Source organism: Drosophila erecta, unplaced genomic scaffold, assembly GCF_003286155.1.
Source record: "Drosophila erecta strain 14021-0224.00,06,07 unplaced genomic scaffold, DereRS2 tig00000126-arrow-pilon, whole genome shotgun sequence".
Classification (NCBI taxonomy): Eukaryota; Metazoa; Arthropoda; class Insecta; order Diptera; family Drosophilidae; genus Drosophila; species Drosophila erecta.
This window is the reverse complement of record NW_020825209.1, coordinates 5,748,436-5,770,938: the sequence shown is the minus strand read 5'-3', so window position 1 is coordinate 5,770,938 and position 22,503 is coordinate 5,748,436. Positions and strand designations below refer to the sequence as shown.

The window sequence follows — 22,503 nt, the reverse complement described above, 5'->3', positions numbered from 1 at the left end:
GGGCTGGGAAAAGATGAGGGGGTTCTGGAAACGGTGGTTGGTAAGCCAATATGCGAAAGGATGAAAGATAAAGTCATATTACGGCCAGGTACTTGCCGTGTTAGGCTTTAAGCCAAATAAATCAGGTCGCGAATGTTGGTTCAAATTGGGCCAAGGGGCCATATATTATCAAAACCGAAAAACTTTGCTAGATTGCTGAAATTCCAACCGTTTCCTTTAATCTTGTGGTAGCTGAGTTTCAATTTGCCATGTGAGTTGCTTAGACTATTAAATTTGTAAATAATTTAGTTCGGTATAACCGAATTTTAGTAAACGATTTAGGTTTCTAGCACATGTAAGGTGCTAAGTTAAAATATATCCCCAATACTTTTTAGTAACAAATATACGGAGGACGTTTAGCGAAATGTAATGACCTATTTTGCACCTGATTAATACCATTTATCATTTGATTGCTGCATTAAGTTAGCGACCTCATTAGGGCATCTGCACTCGATCGATAGCCCACACTAAAGTCCTGAAACGCACTGTACCCAGTAGAAAAGAGGAGGCCTGCAAACTAGGTTTATTTGGCCAACCCCAATCCCATCGGCAGTTTGTGCAAACACTTCATCCATCACCCACGCACACTCGCATGCACCCACACACACACACACACATGGACTGACACACACACCCACAACGACCATAATTTGTTGCAAATTTATTGTAAAGCCATAAAAGAATTTCCGTTTCCTTTTGCCATTCACGTTTACCACGATTGCAGGCGGCAGGAGCGACACGAATCACACCCCTAATACCCCGCCAAATGAGCTGGAAATGTCCAAGTGGCCGGCGGCGATGGTGGATGGGCCATCAAGGAAGCAGCAACAGCAGCGGCGGCAAATAAGCCAAATTAGCGAGATCCCGGCCAGAAGCGGGCACATCTCAATCTCATCCGAGGAACAATGCCCTGAAAGAAAGCCATTCAAATCGCCCAAGTAATCGGCAAATTATCGAGTATTCGCATCGCATCGCATCGTTTCGTTACGTTACGTTTCTTTCGGTTTCGGTTTGGGTTTCGTTTTCGGTTTCGGTTTCGTGTCCGCGAGTGCTACCACTTCCGTTTCCGCCTGCGTGTCGGTGTGTGTGTCTATATCCCCATCTAATCTGTATCTGAATCTGTATCTGTATCTGTGTGTGAGCAGTTGGCCAGATACGTATATCAATCTTGATTTGTTTTTTGTTTTTTTTTTTTCAACCCCACATCCCCACTTGCAAAGATCGTTAAAGAGTTGGGAAACTAAACTAAATAGAAGCGCAGAGCATCCGAATCAAGTCGGATAAATGAGTACTGAGTGTTGCGGTCGAGGGTTCCATGGTTCTGGCCACCAGCATCGCTGGCCAACACTGTGCATCGTGAGTGGGACTCGAATCGCAGCCGTTATCACTCTTCTCGCCCTCTGTCCTTCGCTATCTGCATTATCAAGGCCAACTACGGATATTAATAGTTCTAATTGCAAATAATTATCAATAGCAATCTACGATTCAAGTAATAACACAATACATATTCAAAACATAACTACCAGCTCAGCCAGCACACGGGAAGGCAATAAGGTGAGTTCATTTCTAAGGCTTAAATGTAAATCTGTAGTATATATGCAGCATAAATCTCTAGAGAATTTAAATCGACCATGTTTTATACGAGTATATCGTTTCTTAGTTGGGTATCGTTAAGCATCACGATCCCACTTTGAGTACTTAAAAAAGTAAAGATAATTGCCTGAAATAATTTGCGAATACTGCGCCTTTTTGGCATCCATCTTCTGTGACACATAATTGCGAAAAAATATTCAATTTGCTGGCATTTTATGGGTCCGAAAGCGGATCATTGCCAATAATCAACAGGGAGAAAAGCCTGGCTTGGCTGGAGGCCAACCTGCCGCCAGTTGGATATACTTGGACATAGTTGATGGTGGAGCAGCGGATGTCCTCCAGCCCCCAAGACTCCCACATTCCGATTTTTCATGCCAAGCGTGCTGAATGCCGAATGGAAGCAACAGCCTCCGCTGGCTCGTAAATGTGAATGATGCTCCTGATGACCGGGTGGGGATTCCGGCAGAGAACTACGGACTATGGACTACGAACTTCGGACCTCGGACCTCGGACTTCGGACTACGGTTGCCCAGCTAAAGTGCTCATAAAGATTTTGTGTCCAGTTTAGCCACTGCCCCCGGGATGCCCCTTTTCCCAAATAAATTAAAGGGACGACATCTTGCATGTGGCGCTACACTGGGAATAATATTATACATTATATGTGTATAACCATAACCATAACAGCCAAATAATCATGACAAATTCTTTTGAGAAATTCGTACTTAAATGAATTTCTTTATCCGAACTGTAATTTCCGAAACAATACAACTATTTCCTTCATTCCGCGAAGAAACCAAAAATTGCAACAGAAGCTTTGGAAATGTTTGCTGGTTTGGCCCCCAAAAAAAAAAGGAAACCTAACTAAAATAAGCCGAAAGAAACGCACACAAAAGAGACCCAGAAAAATATGCGTACTCCCCCAAACATTCAAGGTCGTCCCACTTGGCAGTCCTGCCCATCCTGCCCATTCTGGTCACCGCCTCCTTTGCGCACTTCCTTCATATTATTATTCGCTGTTGCTTTGCGCGTGCCATACGTTTTGCGAAATTGCTGTATTTAATTTGGCCAGCTTCTTGTGTCCATCTCGCCCTCTCGCTCGCACGCCCTCTAAACAATGCGGCCAGGACGAAAAGGACGAGCGGAGCGAGTCCCGTTTTGCGCAATTTTACGACTCACCAGAGGCATGCAGCTCCTCTTATTCATCCTCCTCCCCTCACCCTACTCCCGTTCCTCATCTGCTCTTCCCACTTCACTCGCTTATTGTGGGTACACCGAGAATATTATTTTGGTTTTTCAAGTTAAAATCTCTTAGGAATATATTTTCCGTCATCCTAAAGTAAAATTTTGAAAGGACTTCTATGAAGATGAGCGTTACTTTATTTGCTTAATAATTCTCTATTTTTTGCCAGAGTGTATCTTCTCAAACCTCTTGTTGTTGTTTGTTTTTCTTTTTTTCGTTTGTTTTTGCTCCCCACTTCGCTCTCTTTGCAGCTTCACATAATTTAAGAAGCCGACTGTTTGTTTTCTCGTTGGCTTGTTTTTTCCTTTATATTATTTTTATACGCTCTGCTCCAATTCGAATAGAAATTTTGCAGCTGCTGTCCGGAGTTGCTTTTCCAGCCGCATAACGGGATTGGCCTAAGTCGTTTTGCAACTCTGGTTTTGCCCCATTTTGATGCACCTATCGATTCCAAGACCAACGAATTAGCGGTCATTTATTTGAATGACTCAAACTTTGATCTTTACAAAGAAACGGCGAAAACTTAAAAAAACCCTTTTCGCACCGTTTTGCGAAGCCGCTTCATAATTTCACTTGATATACATATACAGTACAGTTGGGCAGTTGAGCCCTGCCGCAACTGGCCACACTATTTTGCTGCACAAGGGCCGTTGGTAACACTGCGACCAGCAGCAAAGTGCAATTTTCGCCGCTATCGTTTAGTGCACGACTTGGCGTGTCATATGAAACAGATTTGCCTGTTGCTGCGTCATTAGTTGTTGCCGTTTCGACTGCTTTTGGCTTTTCGTTTTTCCAAAAATAAAGTGCGTTTTGGGAGCAGCGCGACAAACGACAACATACCCACGACTGCGCCCGCCAAGACTTCTAAATTTATGTAAGTTTTATTTTCGTTTTATGGCCGTCGTGTTGTTGCTGCTGTTGTTGCTGTTGCATTTCGCATGTGCCGCTTGGTTGCGTATTTTTTTTATTTTCCATTCTTTTTGCTTTTTTTTTTTCTATTTTTATCACGACACACTCACATACTCACGTGTGCCCCTTTGCTATTTTGCATATTGGCTGCGCTTTTATTTTTATTTTGTATTTTCTGTCCCATTCCCCTTCAATCAATGAGATCGCCCGGAAAATTGGGTCGTAGGGATATTGCGGCCCAATATTTGGGTTTATGCGACCGCACACGTTCGACCAAAAGCCAGAGCAGCGTGGCTTCATTAAAATGGCTCATTTCCCTTTTATTTTGGCCAACAAAATGCCCGCATTTAAAATTTTTCGTTGGAGTTTGGGAGTGAGATAGGTACTAGTGGGACTGGTCAATTTATTGTGCGGTCTTAAACTGTGGCACCGTTGCATATTCAACGTCCCAGCTGCGTTCCTAGTTTATGTGCTCTCGTGTGCATTTCCCAGTGAAGTTGCATATGGAAAGCGCCGTGAACGAAATTGGGGAAAATCAAATTAAGGCACGTGCATGGCAGAGAAATGGGTGGAAAGCGGTAGAACATAACTCTGTTAAGTTTAATTTGTTTGTGTGGTCGGTAGACATGGTAAAAATGTATCCGATACTCGTTTAGCCAGTGTGTACCCTAGTTTGATTAAAAATACAGCTTCTGCTTGCAAGATTTAAAATTGTCGAACTATTCATGTACGAAAACTTGGCCTAAGGACAACACCTTTATAACTTTGAAACGATTTCGAAGTAAAAATCATTTTAATTTCCAAGGACAAGCTTTTCAAGTTATGGGGTATTGTAGATAGCATGTTTTGTAAGTATGTAGCTTGAAAAATAAAACATCGAATATTACATTTTTCAAATTTCACTTCAACAAGATATAGCATCCAATACGTTGGAACTCAAGGGCACTAGTTATATAGTTAGGCTTGATTAGCCCTGGGAAAATACGTCTATTTACGCGTCTCTCTCTCTGTCGCCCTAACAAATTGGCAATACGAAATGAAATCAATTGGAAATGGGCCTAGAAGCGATCAAAAGTGGACGCTTCTGTTTCTAGCATGTGTTTTATGGGCCCACGCAGAGACGCACACATACGCACATGGGATATAGTAGACGGTGGTGGGACAGACAGACATGCGATAAATCGGCGCTGATATTTATATTTATAGAGGAGTTTAGTTCAACGACACACCCAGCGAATCAAGACCAATAAAATGCGGCGCGAAAGCAGAGAGCAGAGCCAAAATACGAAATCAAAATCAAAATCAAAACTGAAACTGAAACAAAACACGAAGCGAAACCAAATGAATCGACATAAACCAGGCTAAGCTACAGATGACCTTGCGATACCCTTCCATGCCGGCCGAGATCTTTGGCCATTGGCATCGATTAATTTATGGACAAGCTCACGGCCCACTTCCCCTGATAACGCATGTACTTTGTCGGAGGGAACAAATAGCGAAGGACAGCGCTCAGATATCTGCCAAGAACATGTGGTTGTGCACAGAGAAAAAAATATTCGCTTACTAATTAGATCTAATAAGCGATTTTAAAGCATGAAGTTCAGTGCTAGAAACACAGGGATCTGTAACTGTACGAATACGATTGGCCATTCAAATAAGATTATTTCCCGCCAATATAGCATGTAAATAGGTATCTTTTCCCCCAGTGTGCTGGCTGCTTTGGCCACGTCATCATCAGACAATATCCAAGACATTTTATAGTAAGCGCGTGTCCATCGATAGGCAACCGACCCATTCGCCCATTTTGCTGCTACGATTCTGCTACTTTTGTGTCCAATGGCTTTGAAAATGTCGTAAAACGTCAGTGTAAGATGCGACATCACATCGTAAATCGTTAACAAATTGAAAACCAAAGAAAATAATCGCCAACTTTCGGCAATCCTTTGATTGTGCTGTCCTTGGCCAAAAGCCATAAAATATTCCTATATATTCTCCATTTCCGTTTCAAAGTAATTCCGCAACAGAACTTCATTAAAAGTATTACCCTTTAATTCCTGAAGTTAGTAAAATTATACCTACGGAGAAATTATTTATATTCTGTAAATTAGTATTGTTTATATGTGTACAACAAAAAAAAATGTTTTTGAGTCTATTTGTATTATACGTTTTTTTTTTTTACTGCGAGATGGTTTTTTGAATAATTATATTTCCTTTTGCAAAATTTCGCTCTTTATCATTTTAATTTGAGCTTCATTTGAATAGTTATTTTTAACGTTTGAGGTGCTAAAGCGATTGAAATGTTAGCAGCAGACTTTTCGAAGCAATAGGCCCATGGGCATTCGCAGTTTTTCAGTTTTTCACGCACAATCGATAAATCCGCCGTTCAGCGATGTCAACAGGTGGAAAAGCTGGGAAATCGAGGCAATTTTACGGGATGAGAAAGTGCTAAAAAAAACGCAACTAAGTAAAAAAGCGAATAAAATTGCAGCTAATCAAAAGCTGCACGAATATTGTGAAACATTGCGGCAGGTGAGTGAACATTTTGGGTGGCAAGTAGGCGGGTATTCGGTTCGGTTCAGCTTTCAGTTTCCAGTTTTCAGTTTCGGTTCGGTTGCAACAATAACTAATCAAAAACTGGGTGACGACGGGGGTGTAGTGTGAATGGTTCTGGTTTGTAGGTTTAGGTCTAGTTTTACGGATTGAAAACTTGCTCCTTGCACACGCACACAGGCACACACAGGCACACACATGCACAAATGCATGTGCAACATGGCAGCAGCTGCAGACATTTAGCAGTTTGTTGCTGCGTTTGCTGCTGCCGCTGGAATTCATTTTAAATTGAGAAAAATCGCAGCTACACTGGCACGAAATCACGAAAAGTTTTAATTATTTTCTAACAGGCGAACACACACGCAGTTGGGGTAAAAAAAAAAAACACAAAAAAAGGAAAAAAACAGAGAAAAGCCAGCAAGCGGAAGAGGAGAAAAGTTGCTCGAGGCATTTCAGTTTCGCACAACAGTTTGTTTTTACACATTTTAGCAACATTTTTGCCAGAAGTAAGCAAACTGCTTTTTCCCATAATTGGTAATTGAAATTCATGTAAATTTCCTGAGAGCATTTCGCAAGTTGCAATAAATGGTGATTATTAAAAGCGTGTGCTTTAAATTAATAACATATATTTCATTATTCTAATGGCATTTTGCTGTTTGCGTTTCCCACATGTTTAGGTATTTATTTAGAGTTTTTAATGTGTATTGCACTGTGTATTGTTAGCCTTTAGCGCTTAGCTTAAACATAATTATGAAAAATACAAAAACTAGGCTCACAATTAATCAAAGCCTTTTTTCAACATATTATTTCTCCTTTTTATAACTATAAAATATAAAGAAAAACACCCTCAAATCGAGCTGTACTTCAGAAAGGTTTGCTTTATTACTAATCAACTCGCTTTAAAAAATAGATTTAAAGGATAGCAGAAATACAATCGGATGAGGAGAAGTACATACTTGACCTAGAAACGTTATACCCGCATTGGGAGAGCTGATGGGTAGCTGTGGAATTTCGGCACGTCTTGAACGCAGAGGAGATCCAAAGAATGGTCCTGCAAAATCGTGTCCTACGCTCTGCATGTGTGTGGGTGAATGGGAGAGGGAAATTAAATACGTTAAATAACCTATATACATGCACGTGGCCACACACACACACTCCCAATACACACACTCACACATTGCCACGGCAATTTGTGGTCATTTCCTCTTTCATCAGCTGGGGCAATAATTCCTCGTTCTCGGCCCTTTCCCCCACTCTCCCTCTATCTTTCTCTCTCTCTCTCTCTCTCTCGTTCTATTTGTCTCTGTTTCTCTTTTCTGCTGGTCTTCTTTTGGGCTGTTTTTCTTGGTTCGCTTTGTTTACCGTTAGTTCTCTGCAATTGCGGTACGTGCAGATGCCCGTCCTATCTGCGTGTGTGCGAGTGAGAGCTGCGATGGCACAGACAAAGAGGGAGAAACAGATATAGGGGCAGCCTTGCATAAATATTTTGTAGCTCGCTTCTCGACAAATATTTTTCCGACAAAGAAACTGGGAAAAAAAATAAAAGTGGATAGCTTGAAATTCGACCATACTCTTAAATTAAGTCTGGTAGCGAATGGAGAGACTCCATGAAATATTGATGCCGTGCACAAGTGCTTAGATATAGCCGATAAAGTCGCCCAAACTCCGGAGAGCTTCTGTCACGTTCGAATTCAATTGGAAACAACTTTAAAATGCTCACAAAACTTTTCACAGCAAATGTTCGAACCTAATTTTTGGCAAGCAACCTTTTCATTGATATATGAAAAGAGCAGTTCAAGCGAACCATCGCAAAACTTCAAATATGTGATAGATTTCAACAAGAAAATAACTTTTTAATAGTACCTAGCTTATTGAATATTTAAAAAACACAGTTGTGATTCAGTTGCATGAAACTACAATGATATCATTAAACAGTTTTGCATATTAGGTAATTGATAAGAATGGTGCTGAAATTGAACCAAATATGTAGAAATTTCGAATTCAATGGGGCTATAAATTGTTATTTAAGAGGGAATGATTTAGAACCCGCTGATTAAAGCCGAAAACTAAACTCAATTCAAATGAAATACATAAATTTCGGAATGCAATTTAGTAGCTCATGCGGAATAATGCTCTTAGGACACCGCATATGCATCTCACTTGCTATCTCGCTCTTGCATGCGCCTCAGTTTGTGTGTGCGTGCGAGGACATGTGTTCGCATGCATGTGCAGGAACCAAAATGAATGACAAACTTTCGAGCGAGCGAGAGGCAGCATGTCTCTGGGCCATTTGCATAAATATTGCCTCTGCCGCTGCCGCAGTCGTTCGCCATCTTGCTCGCACACACTTGCCGCGTGGAGCGCGCGACGTCCGCTAGGTGGCGCTGTAATCAACTGTGTCAAAATGCCAGCGCAGAAAGTCAAAAGTCGTCGCTGTCAAGCGAAGAAAAGGGCAGAAAAGGGCCGCAGGAGGTGGGGAGCCAAGGAGCTGGCCAAAGGACTCGAGCAAGTCAAATTTTAAACACACCAAAACACACACAACACACCACACACACATACCCAGACTCAGACTAACACATATATATAGATTTCAAGGCACACCTGCCCAGCATCAGAGACGTTGTAAATTGAGGTTAAAAACGAAACGAAACCAGAGGAGGCAAAAAAAGGGAAACAAGAAAGGCAAGAGGAGGAGTGGGAAAAAAGAAGGCTGTCAACTTGACAAGCACGTAGGTGACTCGCTCCCTCTTCCTCTTATACCCTCGATGTAAGGTAGACGAGATGTCTAAAGCGGTTTCTCCGTCTCGCTCTGTTATTTGTCATACTTTTTTCTGACATGTCTCGCGCTGTTTTTGTTGCTGTAATTGACACTTAAACTCGAAATTTGACGCAAATTGCTGAAACACAATGCAAACAAATATAGAATCTATGTATGCACATTGCCAGAGCAACTGGATTGCTACACTACACTTTGTTTTTCTTTAAATATTACTTTGCTTAAGATTTCATAAAAGGGGTTAACATCTTCAAGTGCTTTAAGCCCGTTGAAAAAAGCCTAAAAATAAGATTATTTTATTATGCAGGGTTAGTATGCAACAAAATTCACTGCTTCCTGAACGTTTCATATATTTTATGTACACTTAACTTAGCTGTGATTTTGGAACAACATAAATGGCCAGTTAAAAGGTTACAACATGAAATAGATTTAGTTTAAAGGAATTGCTAACTTACACAAATTCAAGGGTTTCGCTAAAAGTAGGGATCCGTTTTTAGTGTGCAATATGGAGGAGTTACTTTTCCATGCAACAATTCTTACTCTGCAGCTGAAGTGTCTGCAAGTGTAATCAAGGCAAGCAGTGGCAAGCAGAAGCAGCCACATTTCAAGTGTCGCATGCGGAAGTCTCTGCCGCAGCCTCTGCCGCTTCTCTGCCGGCGCTAAAAGAATGCCTGCGTCATAACCCCGCTGCCTGGCAAGGCTCCCTCTCAGTCAGATCGCGCAAATACACTGCGAATAAAAGCTGTAGCCGTACGCTTACAGTCCGCGTACCGGAAAAGACATTCACATCGGAATTGAGTTTGTTTTCTAACTGATTTGAGAAAGAGGAATGCTATCATAATAGTAGCATGGTTTCTTTAATTTTTCTAAGACGTGAGTAAAAGTGTGTTATACACTGTCCTGCCCTGATCACTTCCATGCGTCTTCTATGATGCAATTAGGAACCAGCGGGATATTCCAGTGCACCTACTCACACTGTGCACACACTCACTCGCTCGCCACCTGTACATAATGAATTGTAATTTGAACAGACGCGAAGCTCTGAATGCGTGCGTGTGTGTGTGTGTGTGTGTATCTCTCGCCCTCCCTCTCTCTCACGCCTTTTGTCTGCGTGCGTGTGCGAGTGTGCTATTAACTTAAATTACGTAGCATACTTTTGTGCGCCGCCTGCGGATTTAATGGCATGTCCTCGAATGTGTGGTACAAAAGCAGAGCATTAAAGTCGCACATCCACACATGCGCTCAGCTGGTAAGATTGTGCAGAATAATACAAGTAAGGAAATAAAATAAAGCAAAGCAAAAAACCAGATTTATTGTTGATGCCAGGTAACAAGAATTTCAGTCTTGATTAAAGCACCAACATTATTAACGCGCACACACACACACACGCGCTGGGGAACATTTGCATAGTTGTGCTCTGCACTCTAACACATGTAATATGCCAGGCAAATGAATTGGACTTGGAAAATGCCAGGCATCGTAATAAATAAAGCCCGAAAATGGTCATGAGATCGCATAGATAATTCCGCAAATTGTGGAAAATATTTAATTTATGCTAAAAACTGTTTAGACATGCCAAACAAATGTTTACAACCCAAATTAGTGTAGCCAATTGGAGCAAGTTCAGCGGGCATCCGACAGGTGTATGTGCGGTTAACGAAAAACGGGAAACGGGAAGCGGGTATCGTTTGCAGGTGTCGAAACCGGAAGCGGAAGCAACGTTCACACTTGCCTTCCGACCAAAAAAAAAATCAAAAGCTGCCACATCAACGGTAATTCATATGCGATTAGGCCAAAGGATGGCAGGACATGCAGCTGAAAAGTGGGCTGCAAATCCGTGTGGTGTGCTATCCTTGTTGTTGCACAACAGCCCGAAAAACAAAACCGCAAATGCTGCACACATCTGTCAAGGGGTAAACGGTTATGAGAAAAGGTTAAACGGCAACGGCGGCTACAGGAGGTACTCTTTTAAATTCATTATTGTTAGGCACTAAAAGGGGGAAGTGTAAATGAAAAATACTGCAAATGTCGAAATAAAATTATAGTAAATTATTTAACGCGACATTATAAAACTGAAAAGAATATAGCATTAATTTAAAATGCCGTACTTCATAATTCTTCACTGCATACTCTTACCCAACAGCCGCCGTGAATTCCCAGCATTCAATTGAATTTGGGAAAGACAAATATTTTTTAATTATTTATTTATGCATATGGAAAACAGCGCTGTTGGCGGGGCAACGCAGGGTTTGGGGCGGACTTGCTCATTAACAAAACAAACGACAGCTGAATAAGGGGCGTGGATGGGATGAGGGGGTGGAGGCGGTGGTGGAGCAGGGGGCATTTCAGTTGACGCAATTGTCAGACAGCTTGGCGCCAATTGCGCTGTGCGACCTTCACTGGCGGCCACAATAAGTGGGAAGTTTACCCCAGCCTCCAAAAAGCGAGGGAAAAAAAACACACACAACAGCCCCCACACGCAAGTTGCGTATACGCAGTGTGGTCGCTGTGCTGCTTATTTCTGCTACGCGACAGTTGTGTTGCTTAAGGGAATATGGACTTTGTGGAAGTGCATGGAATGAGAAAGATACTTTTTATAGGAAGAAGTCGAAATTATAGCTTATTTTAATTAATGTATAGGCTTATCATATTTTTGCACCTATTTTGCTTTGCGAAAAACAAGGCAAGAACTTTGGATTTCGAGGGTATTTAGTGGCCGTTGTGCTCGGCTATTTTTCTCTCTTCCTGCTTCTTAACCGCTTCTGCCTCCTTCGCTTGGGGCCAAAAAGGGAATGACGGGCAAAGTGAAAAAATGGCAAGAGGCCCAGGCGAGCATTAAAGGATAAGCTCGCAGTGAATATGTTAATTGTGCTGCCTTTGAACGGTGGTGTGTGTGTGTGTGTGTGTGTGTGCGCATATATATGAGTCTAAGGATGGCGACTAATGGGCGGCATACATACATACATACGAGAAGGGTCCATAAGGGAAGCGACATACTGATGACAATGGAAATGTATTATAATTGGAGAGGGAGACAATTTCAGTGGAGATTGATGATGCCTTTGTGGCTAAGCGCTATTCCTAAGTGGATAAAAAGCGGAATTATCGATATGGCCCAGCATTACGTATGTTCCGCATAACAGAATTCACGTTCGGTCCAAAAGCTTTTGTATAAGACCATTAGCATAGTAAATGCTATTCCACAGGTATGAATTGCGTGGACTTATAAGATGAAAAGAAATTTAATTTGAGGTCAAACTGTATGAACGTAGCTTAGTTCAACATAGGCTCAGCGGGCGAATGGCCATCAAAATCCTGGCCACATTATCCCTGAGCACGGGATTCATGCTCCTCTGCTTCTCCAGACTCCCCGGCTGAGCATGAGCCTGCGATAGCTGGTATAGATCGGCGTAATACTCCATGCCCGGTATGCCCACGGCATTGAAACTGGCCGATACCTCTGTACAATCGATTATAGATGTCTTTAGTGGGGTCACCAACAGAGTGGAGTAGTAGGGCACCTTCTTGCCCTCGATTAGCTCGCGAACCAGCAGAACGGCAGTTCGGGAACCTGCCAGGAGATTCCAGCGTGACCAACTGAAGTTGTGCGACTGGGCCAAGGTGGACAGACAGGCATAGCAGTGCATCTCCATCACGTAGTTCTTCTCGCAGGAGCCCTCCGTGTAGCAGAAGGCATCCTCGTCCGGGAAAATGTCCACGGCGGACAAAATCAGGGTGGCCTTCAGTTCCGCTAGTGACAGTGTTTTTCCAATCATGTCGGTGATGCCCTGCGTGCTGCCACCCTGGAAATTATTCACCGTATAGCCCGACTTGGTTATCGTCATGTCCAGACTTATTAGAGAGGCCGTAAAACTGAAGATGATGGTGCCGGGACTAGAAAATGTAAGTTTCAGTTATACCATTGTTACTTTGCTCTAGTTCGACCTACTTTTTCATATCTGGTCGCAGGTCCCAAGTTTGATACGGCATATTGCTGTATTTATTCAAAGCAAACCCGAAGATACCTGTTAGTTTGGGTGGATTATTATGGTACATGGTATGGCGGCGTACTGCATTTCCTACCCAATCTTCCCGTGCGAAACTGTATGGAGAGCTTGTCCTCATTGAACTTGGTATCGTGCACATCGCGGGTGCTCCACTTGCCCTGCGTTATGGCGGCCACATTGCTCATCTTCTGTTTGCTATACATTTAAATGAAATCGTATGAGTAAGCTATGCACTGCAGGTGCATATCAATCATCGAACCGCACTCAGATCGATCAATCTGTCAACCCTACGGATATATACAGTACCTTTCACTGTCGCTGTTTTCACTGCTCGTCGCCGGAGCCAGCAGGTCGTGCAGCGTGTTGGCCGCCGTGGAGGCTCCTTCGAGCAGCTCCACCAGGCTGTCCACATCGTCGTCGTCGTCCTCGCTGCTGTCCAGGCTGTTGGAGCGCTTGGCCGAGGCCTCTGGTTCCGGCTCAGCCGGAAGCTGTGAGTCTCGGACGAAGGAGATACCCGTGTAGTAGGCAAAGGCGGCGGCTGCTGCGGCCGGTTGCAGGACGTCCACCAGCTCCTGGCTAAGCGGTTGCATGCTCTCGGCCAGATCCGCATCGTTTTCCACCAGCCGGGGCTCCTTCTCGCCTGCAGATGTCAATGGATTTAGTGCTGAACTGCGAGTGGCTAGTATATATCTAACCGGGGTCACTCGTTCGCGAACCAGTGGGCGAAAGCTGCTCGGATATCTGCTGGATGAGCTCCTCCTGCTGATCCCTAGGCAGTTGCAGACGCCACAGCCGATCCATGTCCTCAATTAGCTGGGAAAACAGGTAGCCCTGCAGGTGGGCCGGTGCCCGGGAACGTGGCGCCATTTGGCGGAACTTCAAGAGCTTATCGAAGCACAGCGGTGGGAACATCTCGGCCGGCTCCTCCGTGTCCAGAAACTCAGCACCCAGACCCGGCTTGGCGTTGAGCTGCAGCTTTTGCAGTGCCTTGGGTATCTCCAGTTGATCGTCGGCCAGATCCTTGCCCTGACCCAATCGTATGTGGGTCTGTCGAGCCAGGAACATCACTTTCCGTTGCGCAAAGCCGGTGGACATGACCGGCGTGGATTGCTCCAGGCGAACGCAGAATCCCTGCGGCAAACGTGGCACCACAAAGTCCTTGACCAGGCCATACAAGTCCACATCGCTGGGTATGGCACGCAGATCAAAGTCGTTGATTTCACGGAGCATCTGCTGCCGGCACTCCCCGCCCATGTCCGATTTCTGGGAACGCATGCGGGCCGGACAGCGGGGCGAGCTCTTCAGGGGGCTGGGCTGGCCGTGGGTGGAGAGGGGCGTGGCCTCGGTGGGCGTGGCTGTGGTGGCAGCCGCCGCTCCACTCACCGCAGCCTCGCCACTCGCAGCCTCGTCGTGTGGGTTCTTGTCCCCCGGCTTCATGCCATCGGCTAGCTCCATTTCCAGGGTCTCCACGTTGGTTTCCCAGCGACAGGCCACAGGTGGCTCGAACCAAATCACCGAGTCCGGCAGTCTTTTCGGATTACATGCGAATGGAATTGGTTTGTTTTGTGCTTCTTTTTTTGGGTAGAAACTAACATCAATACTCACTGCAAGGTGACCAGTGCCAGCTTGTCCAGGGCCGCTTCAATCATCCGCATCTCAGCTTCAATCTCCTCGGGCAATCGGCGTACTCCCGGCAAAACGGGCGGTGGTGGCTTGTACGTCTGGTAGTACTCCTTGTGCACCAGACTGTTGGCCGAAGTGACTGCAAGTGGATGGAAAGGGTAACTTAATACTAGAGGACTTTTTCTATAATACACTTGATATCCGTGAATTTAATAATGCAAAGCTCAACTGGTGCGAATAAAGGATCTGGCATTTAGCTGCTTATCCTGCTGCGGAGTTTCCAGAAAGTCGATGCAGTAGACACCGCCAATGATGCGGTACTTGCGCAGATTCACGTCCGTCTCCAGCATTCCGTAGGCCTCCGGTCCAATGGCCCTGCGATGGGCCTTGCTCAGCTCGTCCTCATACTCCGCATACAGTTTGTCCACGTCGTAGGTGCGTTCCCTGGGCGGCTGTGAGCTGGCCGAGTGCTGGTCCTGGGTGAGCTGCTCCAGCTCCGAGAGCGGAATCTCCCGGCCACACTCGTCCAGCATCGCCTGCAGGATCTCCTTGCGCTTGCGCCACTCGCGCTTCGTTTGCCGCAGGATATCTGCAAATCAGATCGCCTTAAAATTTGCCATTTTCGCATTGATATAAGTAAATGGTCAGGTTACTGGCATTTGCAGAGCGGGCATGCTTCAAGCAGTAACTACTGCAGTAGTCACTGAAGTGATCGTAGTTCAACCAGAGTCCCCGTAGAGCTGAACTCTGCAAGTGAACCGTGGGCGGCAGTGAGATTTGCATTTCGATGGTGGGAAAGTCGATCTCGTTGTGCGCAGACTGTTCGCCAATTCGCGCTTTTGGGTTAAGAGCTCTGGGAAGCATAAGTCACATGAATATAAGTTTGATATGCTCTCAGCCTTAGATTACATTTGAGCATCCTTCGAGAAGGTCCACACGAAGCTCTGAAATACATCCGAGCTGTAAATGTGCTTGGACACACCAGGTCTGTCGATTCTGCAGGATGACAATGATGTTTTTGTGTGAATTGGAGGAGCTGGAATGTTGTAGGTCACTAGGAGAAACTTACTCCATATCCCGCTCGATATGCGACATGGTCTTGTAGGTGAACTCGTCCAGATGTTGCTTGAGGAACACCCTCATTTCGGTCTTGAGCTTCACCAGATCGGCGGCAATAAGGACGGATTTCTGTTTGAACGGCAGCATGTCGTCCAGCTCGTTGAGGATCTGAGATATGTGTCACCATTGTAAATGTTAAGTAGCCTGCCCAAATGAAAGTGTTACCCCCAAAACCTCCTTAATCCGCTGGGCGTAGACATCGCCCAATCTGCCCTGCTGTTGGCGCAGTGAAATCCTCGTGAGATCCGGCACCTGGGCATCCTGGGTCAGCAGTGTACGCTCATCGGTGCGGAGCAGCCAGTTCCGGGACTCCAGATGCCGCTTGGCGATATCCGTGTGCCACTGGTGGATGTACTTCCGCAAGTCACTTGGACTGGCCGCATTTGGCAAGCCATTGCAGCGCATAAACTTCTCCCAGTCCCGCTCGTGCCGCTCCCCATCCTTGATGGCCTCGATGGCCGTTCGCACCGCGTCGAAGAAGAGCATGCTGTCCTTGAGCTGGGCCCTCCTCTGGCGATTCTCCGCCACCTCCTGCTGCTGGCGGTGTTTCGCCTGCTCCATCTCCAGCTTCTTCCGCTGACGCGCCTCCTCCAGCTTCTTGAGTCTGCAAGGGATTGGGTTTCCACCAGGGCGTGGCGTTAGTTATTGGAAAGGTTTGGCAAATTCAAGGGGTAATTACAATAAAACCTGGATATTGCCTTAGTAGTTCGTCTGCTTGGATAAAAAGAGTACTTACTTCTCCTTCTCCATCTCAATCCGCATGAGCTCCGCCTGCTCGGCCTCCAGGCGGGCCTTTTCCTTCTTCGAGAGCTTCTTCTTGGGCGGCTGTTGTTGGGAAAATGTGCACCGTCGTCAGCATTATGGTAATTAGCATCTTTATCTTCATCTTCATCAGCACTAAGCTGGGCTTTTGACCTGTGGCCTACCATCTTGTTCCGAGCAGTCCTCCGGTGGAAGTGGATGTGGACATGGATACCTATGCCAGGCCGTGGTGGCTATTGATCCAACACGATTGAGTCCTGGCAACCTGAGCGTCGTTTTCATTTTATTTTTTGTCGCTTGTTTCTTTCGCCAGCTGCCCGGGCAACTCTGTTGGCAATCCTTTTTGGCCCGCCATAATTTCCCTAATTAAATATTCAACGCGCAGCTTAGCTCGTTGGCCAAAAATGTTTACCGAAAGTCCCCCGTCAAGTTGCGCGTGGCAGGAAACTATTCCCCGGTGGGAAATGTCGGGTGACACGCCGGACTCTCCAAGGACGAGGTTGGGTTTCTTGGCTGGCTAGCTGAGTAGATGGCTATGGGAATTGCATATTCCGGATTCCGGATTCGGATTCGGATTACGGCCGAGGTGAGAAGACACCGATGCCACGGGGACTTTGGGGAGTTCCAACAGAAATCGCAGTAATCAGTTGGGTCAAAGTACGAGTACGTATATGAAATCAGCGGAGTTTAGATTAAGTAGCTGCTATTAATTTATGTGCGATACAAAATCTGATTAATCAGGCATGGGTATTAATAAATGGGTTTAAATATTTTTATTAATGGGGAAAATATTTCGCATTTATTCGTTTCGCAGAGTTGACATGAAAGTCAACTTATCCGTTAATATGCAGTTAATTGAGGTAAGCGTTAAGCGCTTTCCGATTGAACTTTGCCAACTTTCACCATATTTACTTCCTTCCATCGTCGAGTTTTTATTTTTCACTTGCCGCCAAAGTTTTTCCCATGCGAGTCCTTGTCTTTGGTCCTTCTTCTTTCTGGGGGCGGTGAGAAAAAGCCCAGACGGCTTTTATTTTTGCCCAGGTGTCAAGCAGACAACGTCGCTTAATTATCAGCCTATTTAAATTCAGAACCGGGCCCTCTGCTTTCCTGGCTAATTGCAGACCCACCTTTGGCTTATCAAATTAATAGCAGGTGCAGAAAGAGGGTCGCCTATGTAGTAATGGGTTCTGGTAGCTGTTTTGCAGGTGGGAATCAAAGTCGTTCAGGATGAGGATCATTCAGTAAGATCGTATGGGCTATCTGATGATAATTACACATAATATCAATTATGTGTGCAATATTTTCATATTAAGCTATATATTTAGGTTAACTAAAGTATTTCGTTTTCGGAAGTGTATAGGTAACTGCATTAAATGCCCTTTAATTGCCACTTTTCCTTCATTCCAACTCTCTTTTCGGTTTTCCCTCTACCGGCTCACTCGGTTCGCCAATTTTTTATTCCCTTTGTTAGTTATTTATTGCACTTGCCCGACGAGAGTACGAGTATTGGGCTGGGCAGCCACAGGACATGCCTTATAAAGAGGTCCTTTGGCCGCTACTTGGTATACCCCAGACCGACCCTGTCCTCCAGTTCGACCAGGTGCTGTTGCTCATAATGCGATATAATGCTTGTGTAAATAATGCAGAGTGTGGGGCATTGGTTGGTTGGCATGACAATATATATTTCATAGAGACTGAAGCGTAATTAGTTTAAATTGCTCGTGGGGCAGCAAGTGCAGTGGCCAAATGGAAAGTGGAGAGTGGAAAATGGGATGTGGGAAATGGGAAATTTTATTGGGGGGAATCGTGCCATGGTGGGACTCATGGCAGATGCACAATAAAAATTTATCATACGCACCGTTGACGTTGACAGATCGCCGGGCTGATGCGTTGCAAGTTGCCTGGCTACAGGCGACAGTCGACAGGCGACAAACTGCAACAAAAGCGATAAAAAAGAAGATGCACAGGCAAGGGCTTTAGAATCCGCAGCTCATCCTTCATCTCCATCTCCATCTCCGTCTCCATCTGGCTGCATCCTTTCCATCTCCTGGAGCTGAAGCTGTGAGTCCTGAATGCCGCACGCTCGAGTGAACTTTGCAATCTGACAAAATCGGTGAATGGCGAACGCTTAAATGCCCCGTGTTGCAGGCGCACAAGCTGCACATGAAACTGCCGCACAACCGGAAGCTGCAGTCTGAGTTGCCTTTGTTTAACCCATGATGGCCACCATGACTTTGTGTGCGATTATTCTTTTGCTCCTCGGGCGTGAAAGGCGTTTCTGAATGCCAAATTGCTAACAAACCGAATCACAGTTGCGAATTAGCATTTAGCTGCAAAGTGCTAGTTGTCAAGTAAACTTTTAAGGGAATTTGGGCTTTTTAGGCCTGGGAGCTGATTAAGTGGATGTTTTCTATGAAAGTGCGCTAGTTTGACAAAAAGATACGAATTAAGTGTCTCAAGGAACAGAGAAACAAGGAATTAAATCAATGTTGTTGCATACTTTTAGATACATTTAAGACACCTTTAAGAGGAAAATTGTACAATTGTTTTTTGAACATTTTATCCTTCTTTTAATTACTCTCCATGTATATGCAATTATCTCTGCAAAGGTTGAAACTATAAAACAACTGTCACACAGCTTTACTTGTTATATTTGTCAGTTACAACAATAAATCCATTTAGTGAGTATCTCACAGCGGTATACTCGATTTTTGCGCTCTTGGTTGTCGATTTTATAATTATGTATTCTGAGGTTATAACTGGTGTCCAGCTGGGCGGGAATGAGTTTGCTAACAGCACAGCCAGACGTCGTTTGTTGGATGGAAATGGATGTGGATGTGGATGTGGCAGAGGATGAAGATGGTGGTGATGGTGATGGTGATGACGATGGAGAGTGTGATCCGAGGTGGAATGGTTTCTTAATGTGCTCGATGCGACGCTGATGGCATTGCAAATGTGCACACGCTCGAGTCCCCAAAATGGTGGTTGTGTGTGTGTATTTCAGTGATTGGGGAAGTGTGTGTCCGTGTGTGTGCGTGTGTGTGTGGGTGCGTGTGTGTGTGAGAGTGTGGTGCCTGAGAGTACTTAGCCACTGACAGAATCGGACAACTCCTCGCACTCCTGCCACTTGCTGCTGTCAGATTTTCAGTGGGGGGAGTGGAAATTACTATACTCCCCGCCCCGTTTCCCCTTTTCGAAGATTGAAAATGGCAAATATATTGAGACATTCCCATAAGCTAAATGGTGATTCCCATTTGAAGCTGATCCAAGTCGTTGACATAATTGAACCGATGGAGAGCTTTGTTTTTGGCTTCTTGGGTGCTCAATGGGTAGCATATGCAAATGGGGTGGCTTTGTATGCAGCTAGTATAAATTATGAAATTATAAATATGAAATTATTTACCTGGGCACAAGTGCAATTTGGTTCGCCTGCACAAAGTCAGCAGCACATGTTAATAAAATTTAGGAGGGACTAAAAAGGATATGATATGATCAAAACTATTCATTGTGTTAATTGTTATAATTGTAATTATAATTCAATTATATCTAATTATGCTTTCTATTTATGTAATATTTCCAGCTGCCCGTGCACGTAATTCTTCATATCGTCGTTTAATCGCCTTCCTGCCCTTTGCACTATATATCAGCAACAACTACAACTAAAAATTCAAACAAAAAGCAATCGTAAAAAGCAAATAATAAAAGTAAATGTCGTAATTGGAACAAATGTTGTACATACCTGCGGATAAATTGTAAATACATTTAGCGATACTGCGAAATACCCGAAATATGTCGATACAAGCTATAGCGATTAGGCTTTTTCAAAATCCATTTCATGCTCACTTTAACATAAAGCCATGTTTTGGCTTCCAGAATTGATTAAATAACTTAACTAGCTTCCATTAAAGTAAAGAGTTTCGGGTATTTAATAGTCGATATACTCGACTATCAATAATCCTAAATTATATCAATAATCGGACATTTTCATTCGTTAGAACCTTTGGCCAGCAAAATTTAGCTAGAAGACAAAATATACAAGAAGAGGAATTTTTGCATACTAAATTTAATGAACCTGTACGGAAATTGCAAAAAAGCAAGAAAGGACACACAAAGCAGAGACCCAACAATAATTAGCATTAAAAATTGGTTAACAAGCAGAAGACCCAGAAAAATCGAAGTAAAAGGATTAGTTGTACGCCCATTGTGATTATTAATTTTAGACATAGGCCAAGAAACCAACAGCAATTCGAAGGGAATCGTTGCACTCAAAAATAACAGCAGCACAACACGACCAAAAAGCAAAGCAAAAGCACGAGAGCGAGAGCGAAGCAAAGCAAAAGCACGAAGCAACATTAGCCGCCCAAAGAAACTTGAAAGCATTAGCCGAAAACTCTTAGTTCAATTCCATCCAACAACCAAATCCAAACTCTCGGCTATGACAAATGTGAGGCGTTCAAACTAAAAACAAAAAACATAAAAATAAAAACCTATTGATGCGGCTGCCAAACCCAGCAACAACTCAGTTTCAACTCTTGCCCTGAAGCATCTGTCCTCTATATATATATTGGTTAAGTATATATACATCTGATCTGAAGTTCCAAGTCGCGAGTGCGTTTCCGTTTCCGTATCCGCATCCACTTACGTTTCGGTTTCGTTGGAAAGCTAGTGCGGCTACTGCTGCCACTGCCACAGTTTCTTCGATCGGAACCGGATTCGGGAAACAGCCGCCAAGATGACCATGTGGCAGAGTGGCGGCATGGGAGGCCATGGCTCCCAGAACAATCCATGGATGAAGCTGATGGGCATCGTTCACAAGGAGCGGCGCCACACGGAGAACGTCCAGAGTCAGTCTGGTTCCAACGAGCGCAACCTGAACCAGTGAGTATTGCATATACTTTATAAAAAAAAATATATATGTTCTTAAGGACAGGAACTAGATTCATTTTTTGTGAAGAAAGAATTATGTGCAAGCAACTAGTGGGCTTCATTCCCTTTCCTTGGTGCTCGATAAGCCTAATTTTGCATAGTTTTGCGAGTGAATCAGGGCTTTAATGGCTTTGCAACAAGGATATTCGACGCTGCTTGCGCAGAAAAGTATGCGGCATTTTCCCCCCTTTTTTATTGCCCTCCTACTTTCGGATGTCGAATGTGGATGCCATGTTATGCATATTGGTCGTAAAACATGCGCCAACTGCGCAATTAAATGGCCCGCAATGCAAATGGAATGCCAAGGACCAGCGCCAGGAGCAGGAGAGCAGGACATATTGCCAGGACACAAAGTGTGCAGCTCAAGGCGGCTTTCGGCGGGCAGGGAGGTCGTGGAGAGTCATTTACCACAAATCAACGCTGCCAACTGCCGGCTTCTCCCTCTTTTTTTTTGTTGTATCCAAGTGATGCGCTCTGTAAATGATATATCCAAACGGGCGGTGGCCAGCTATCATTACCCGCCCATCAGTGGCCACCAGTGGCCAGCAGTGGCCAGCAGTGGCCAGCAGTGGCCAGCAGTAGCGACTAGTGACCACCAGTTTCGGAAAGTGCAGCCCTCTGGGCTTTTAAATTGGCTATAAATGCGCTGGAGCATAAATGGATTTACACACATGCAGCTTGTTGCTGTCCCCATTTGCCCACCTTCGCCATCATTCATTTCCATTCCATGTTGCATGCAAATACGAGCCACTGCATCGACACGCCCCCATTTTCCGACACCATCACCGCCCCCGCCGATCCGAGTCCGCATTTCGCATCCACTTCCCGCACTTTTCACCAAGGAGTCCTTATAAAAATTGTACAACTCGCCATGTGCACACATGTGTATTTGTATTCATATGCACTTGTGTGCGAGTGCGAAGGAAGTTAAATGGAAAAGGCACTTCCGGAATTCAGAT

The 22,503-nt window shown here is 44.6% G+C and overlaps 2 protein-coding genes across 2 annotated transcripts in view; one reads left to right on the top strand and one right to left on the bottom strand.

Annotated features, from left to right (window-relative positions):
- LOC6550221 (potassium voltage-gated channel protein Shaker) overlaps positions 1–22,503 on the top strand; it is a 141,945-nt gene that overhangs the window by 2,053 nt on the left and 117,389 nt on the right. The window contains exons 2-3 of the mRNA XM_026982258.1: positions 764–1,593; positions 20,199–21,496. Coding sequence (XP_026838059.1) covers positions 21,351–21,496 — 146 coding nt within the window. The 5' untranslated portion in view covers positions 764–1,593; positions 20,199–21,350. The remainder of the gene's footprint in view (positions 1–763; positions 1,594–20,198; positions 21,497–22,503) is intronic.
- On the bottom strand, positions 12,226–16,809 carry LOC6550055 (axonemal 84 kDa protein). Its single transcript, XM_026982260.1, has 13 exons — positions 16,783–16,809; positions 16,593–16,681; positions 16,022–16,460; positions 15,807–15,964; positions 15,647–15,733; positions 15,391–15,590; positions 14,967–15,326; positions 14,720–14,876; positions 13,810–14,642; positions 13,421–13,754; positions 13,191–13,309; positions 13,057–13,132; positions 12,226–13,001 (listed from the first exon to the last, which is right to left on the bottom strand). The coding sequence occupies exons 1-13, from the start codon at positions 16,783–16,785 to the stop codon at positions 12,386–12,388; spliced, it is 3,471 nt and encodes a 1,156-aa protein (XP_026838061.1). The 5' UTR covers positions 16,786–16,809; the 3' UTR covers positions 12,226–12,385.

Bases quoted from the DNA above. Each gene is read 5' to 3' on its own strand.
- LOC6550055 (XM_026982260.1), bottom strand. The intron at 15,591-15,646 runs GTAATCTAAGGC...TATGCTTCCCAG, and splicing joins TTCTCGAAGGATGCTCAAAT to AGCTCTTAACCCAAAAGCGC. The intron at 13,133-13,190 runs GTAGGAAATGCA...CCAAACTAACAG, and splicing joins GTTTCGCACGGGAAGATTGG to GTATCTTCGGGTTTGCTTTG.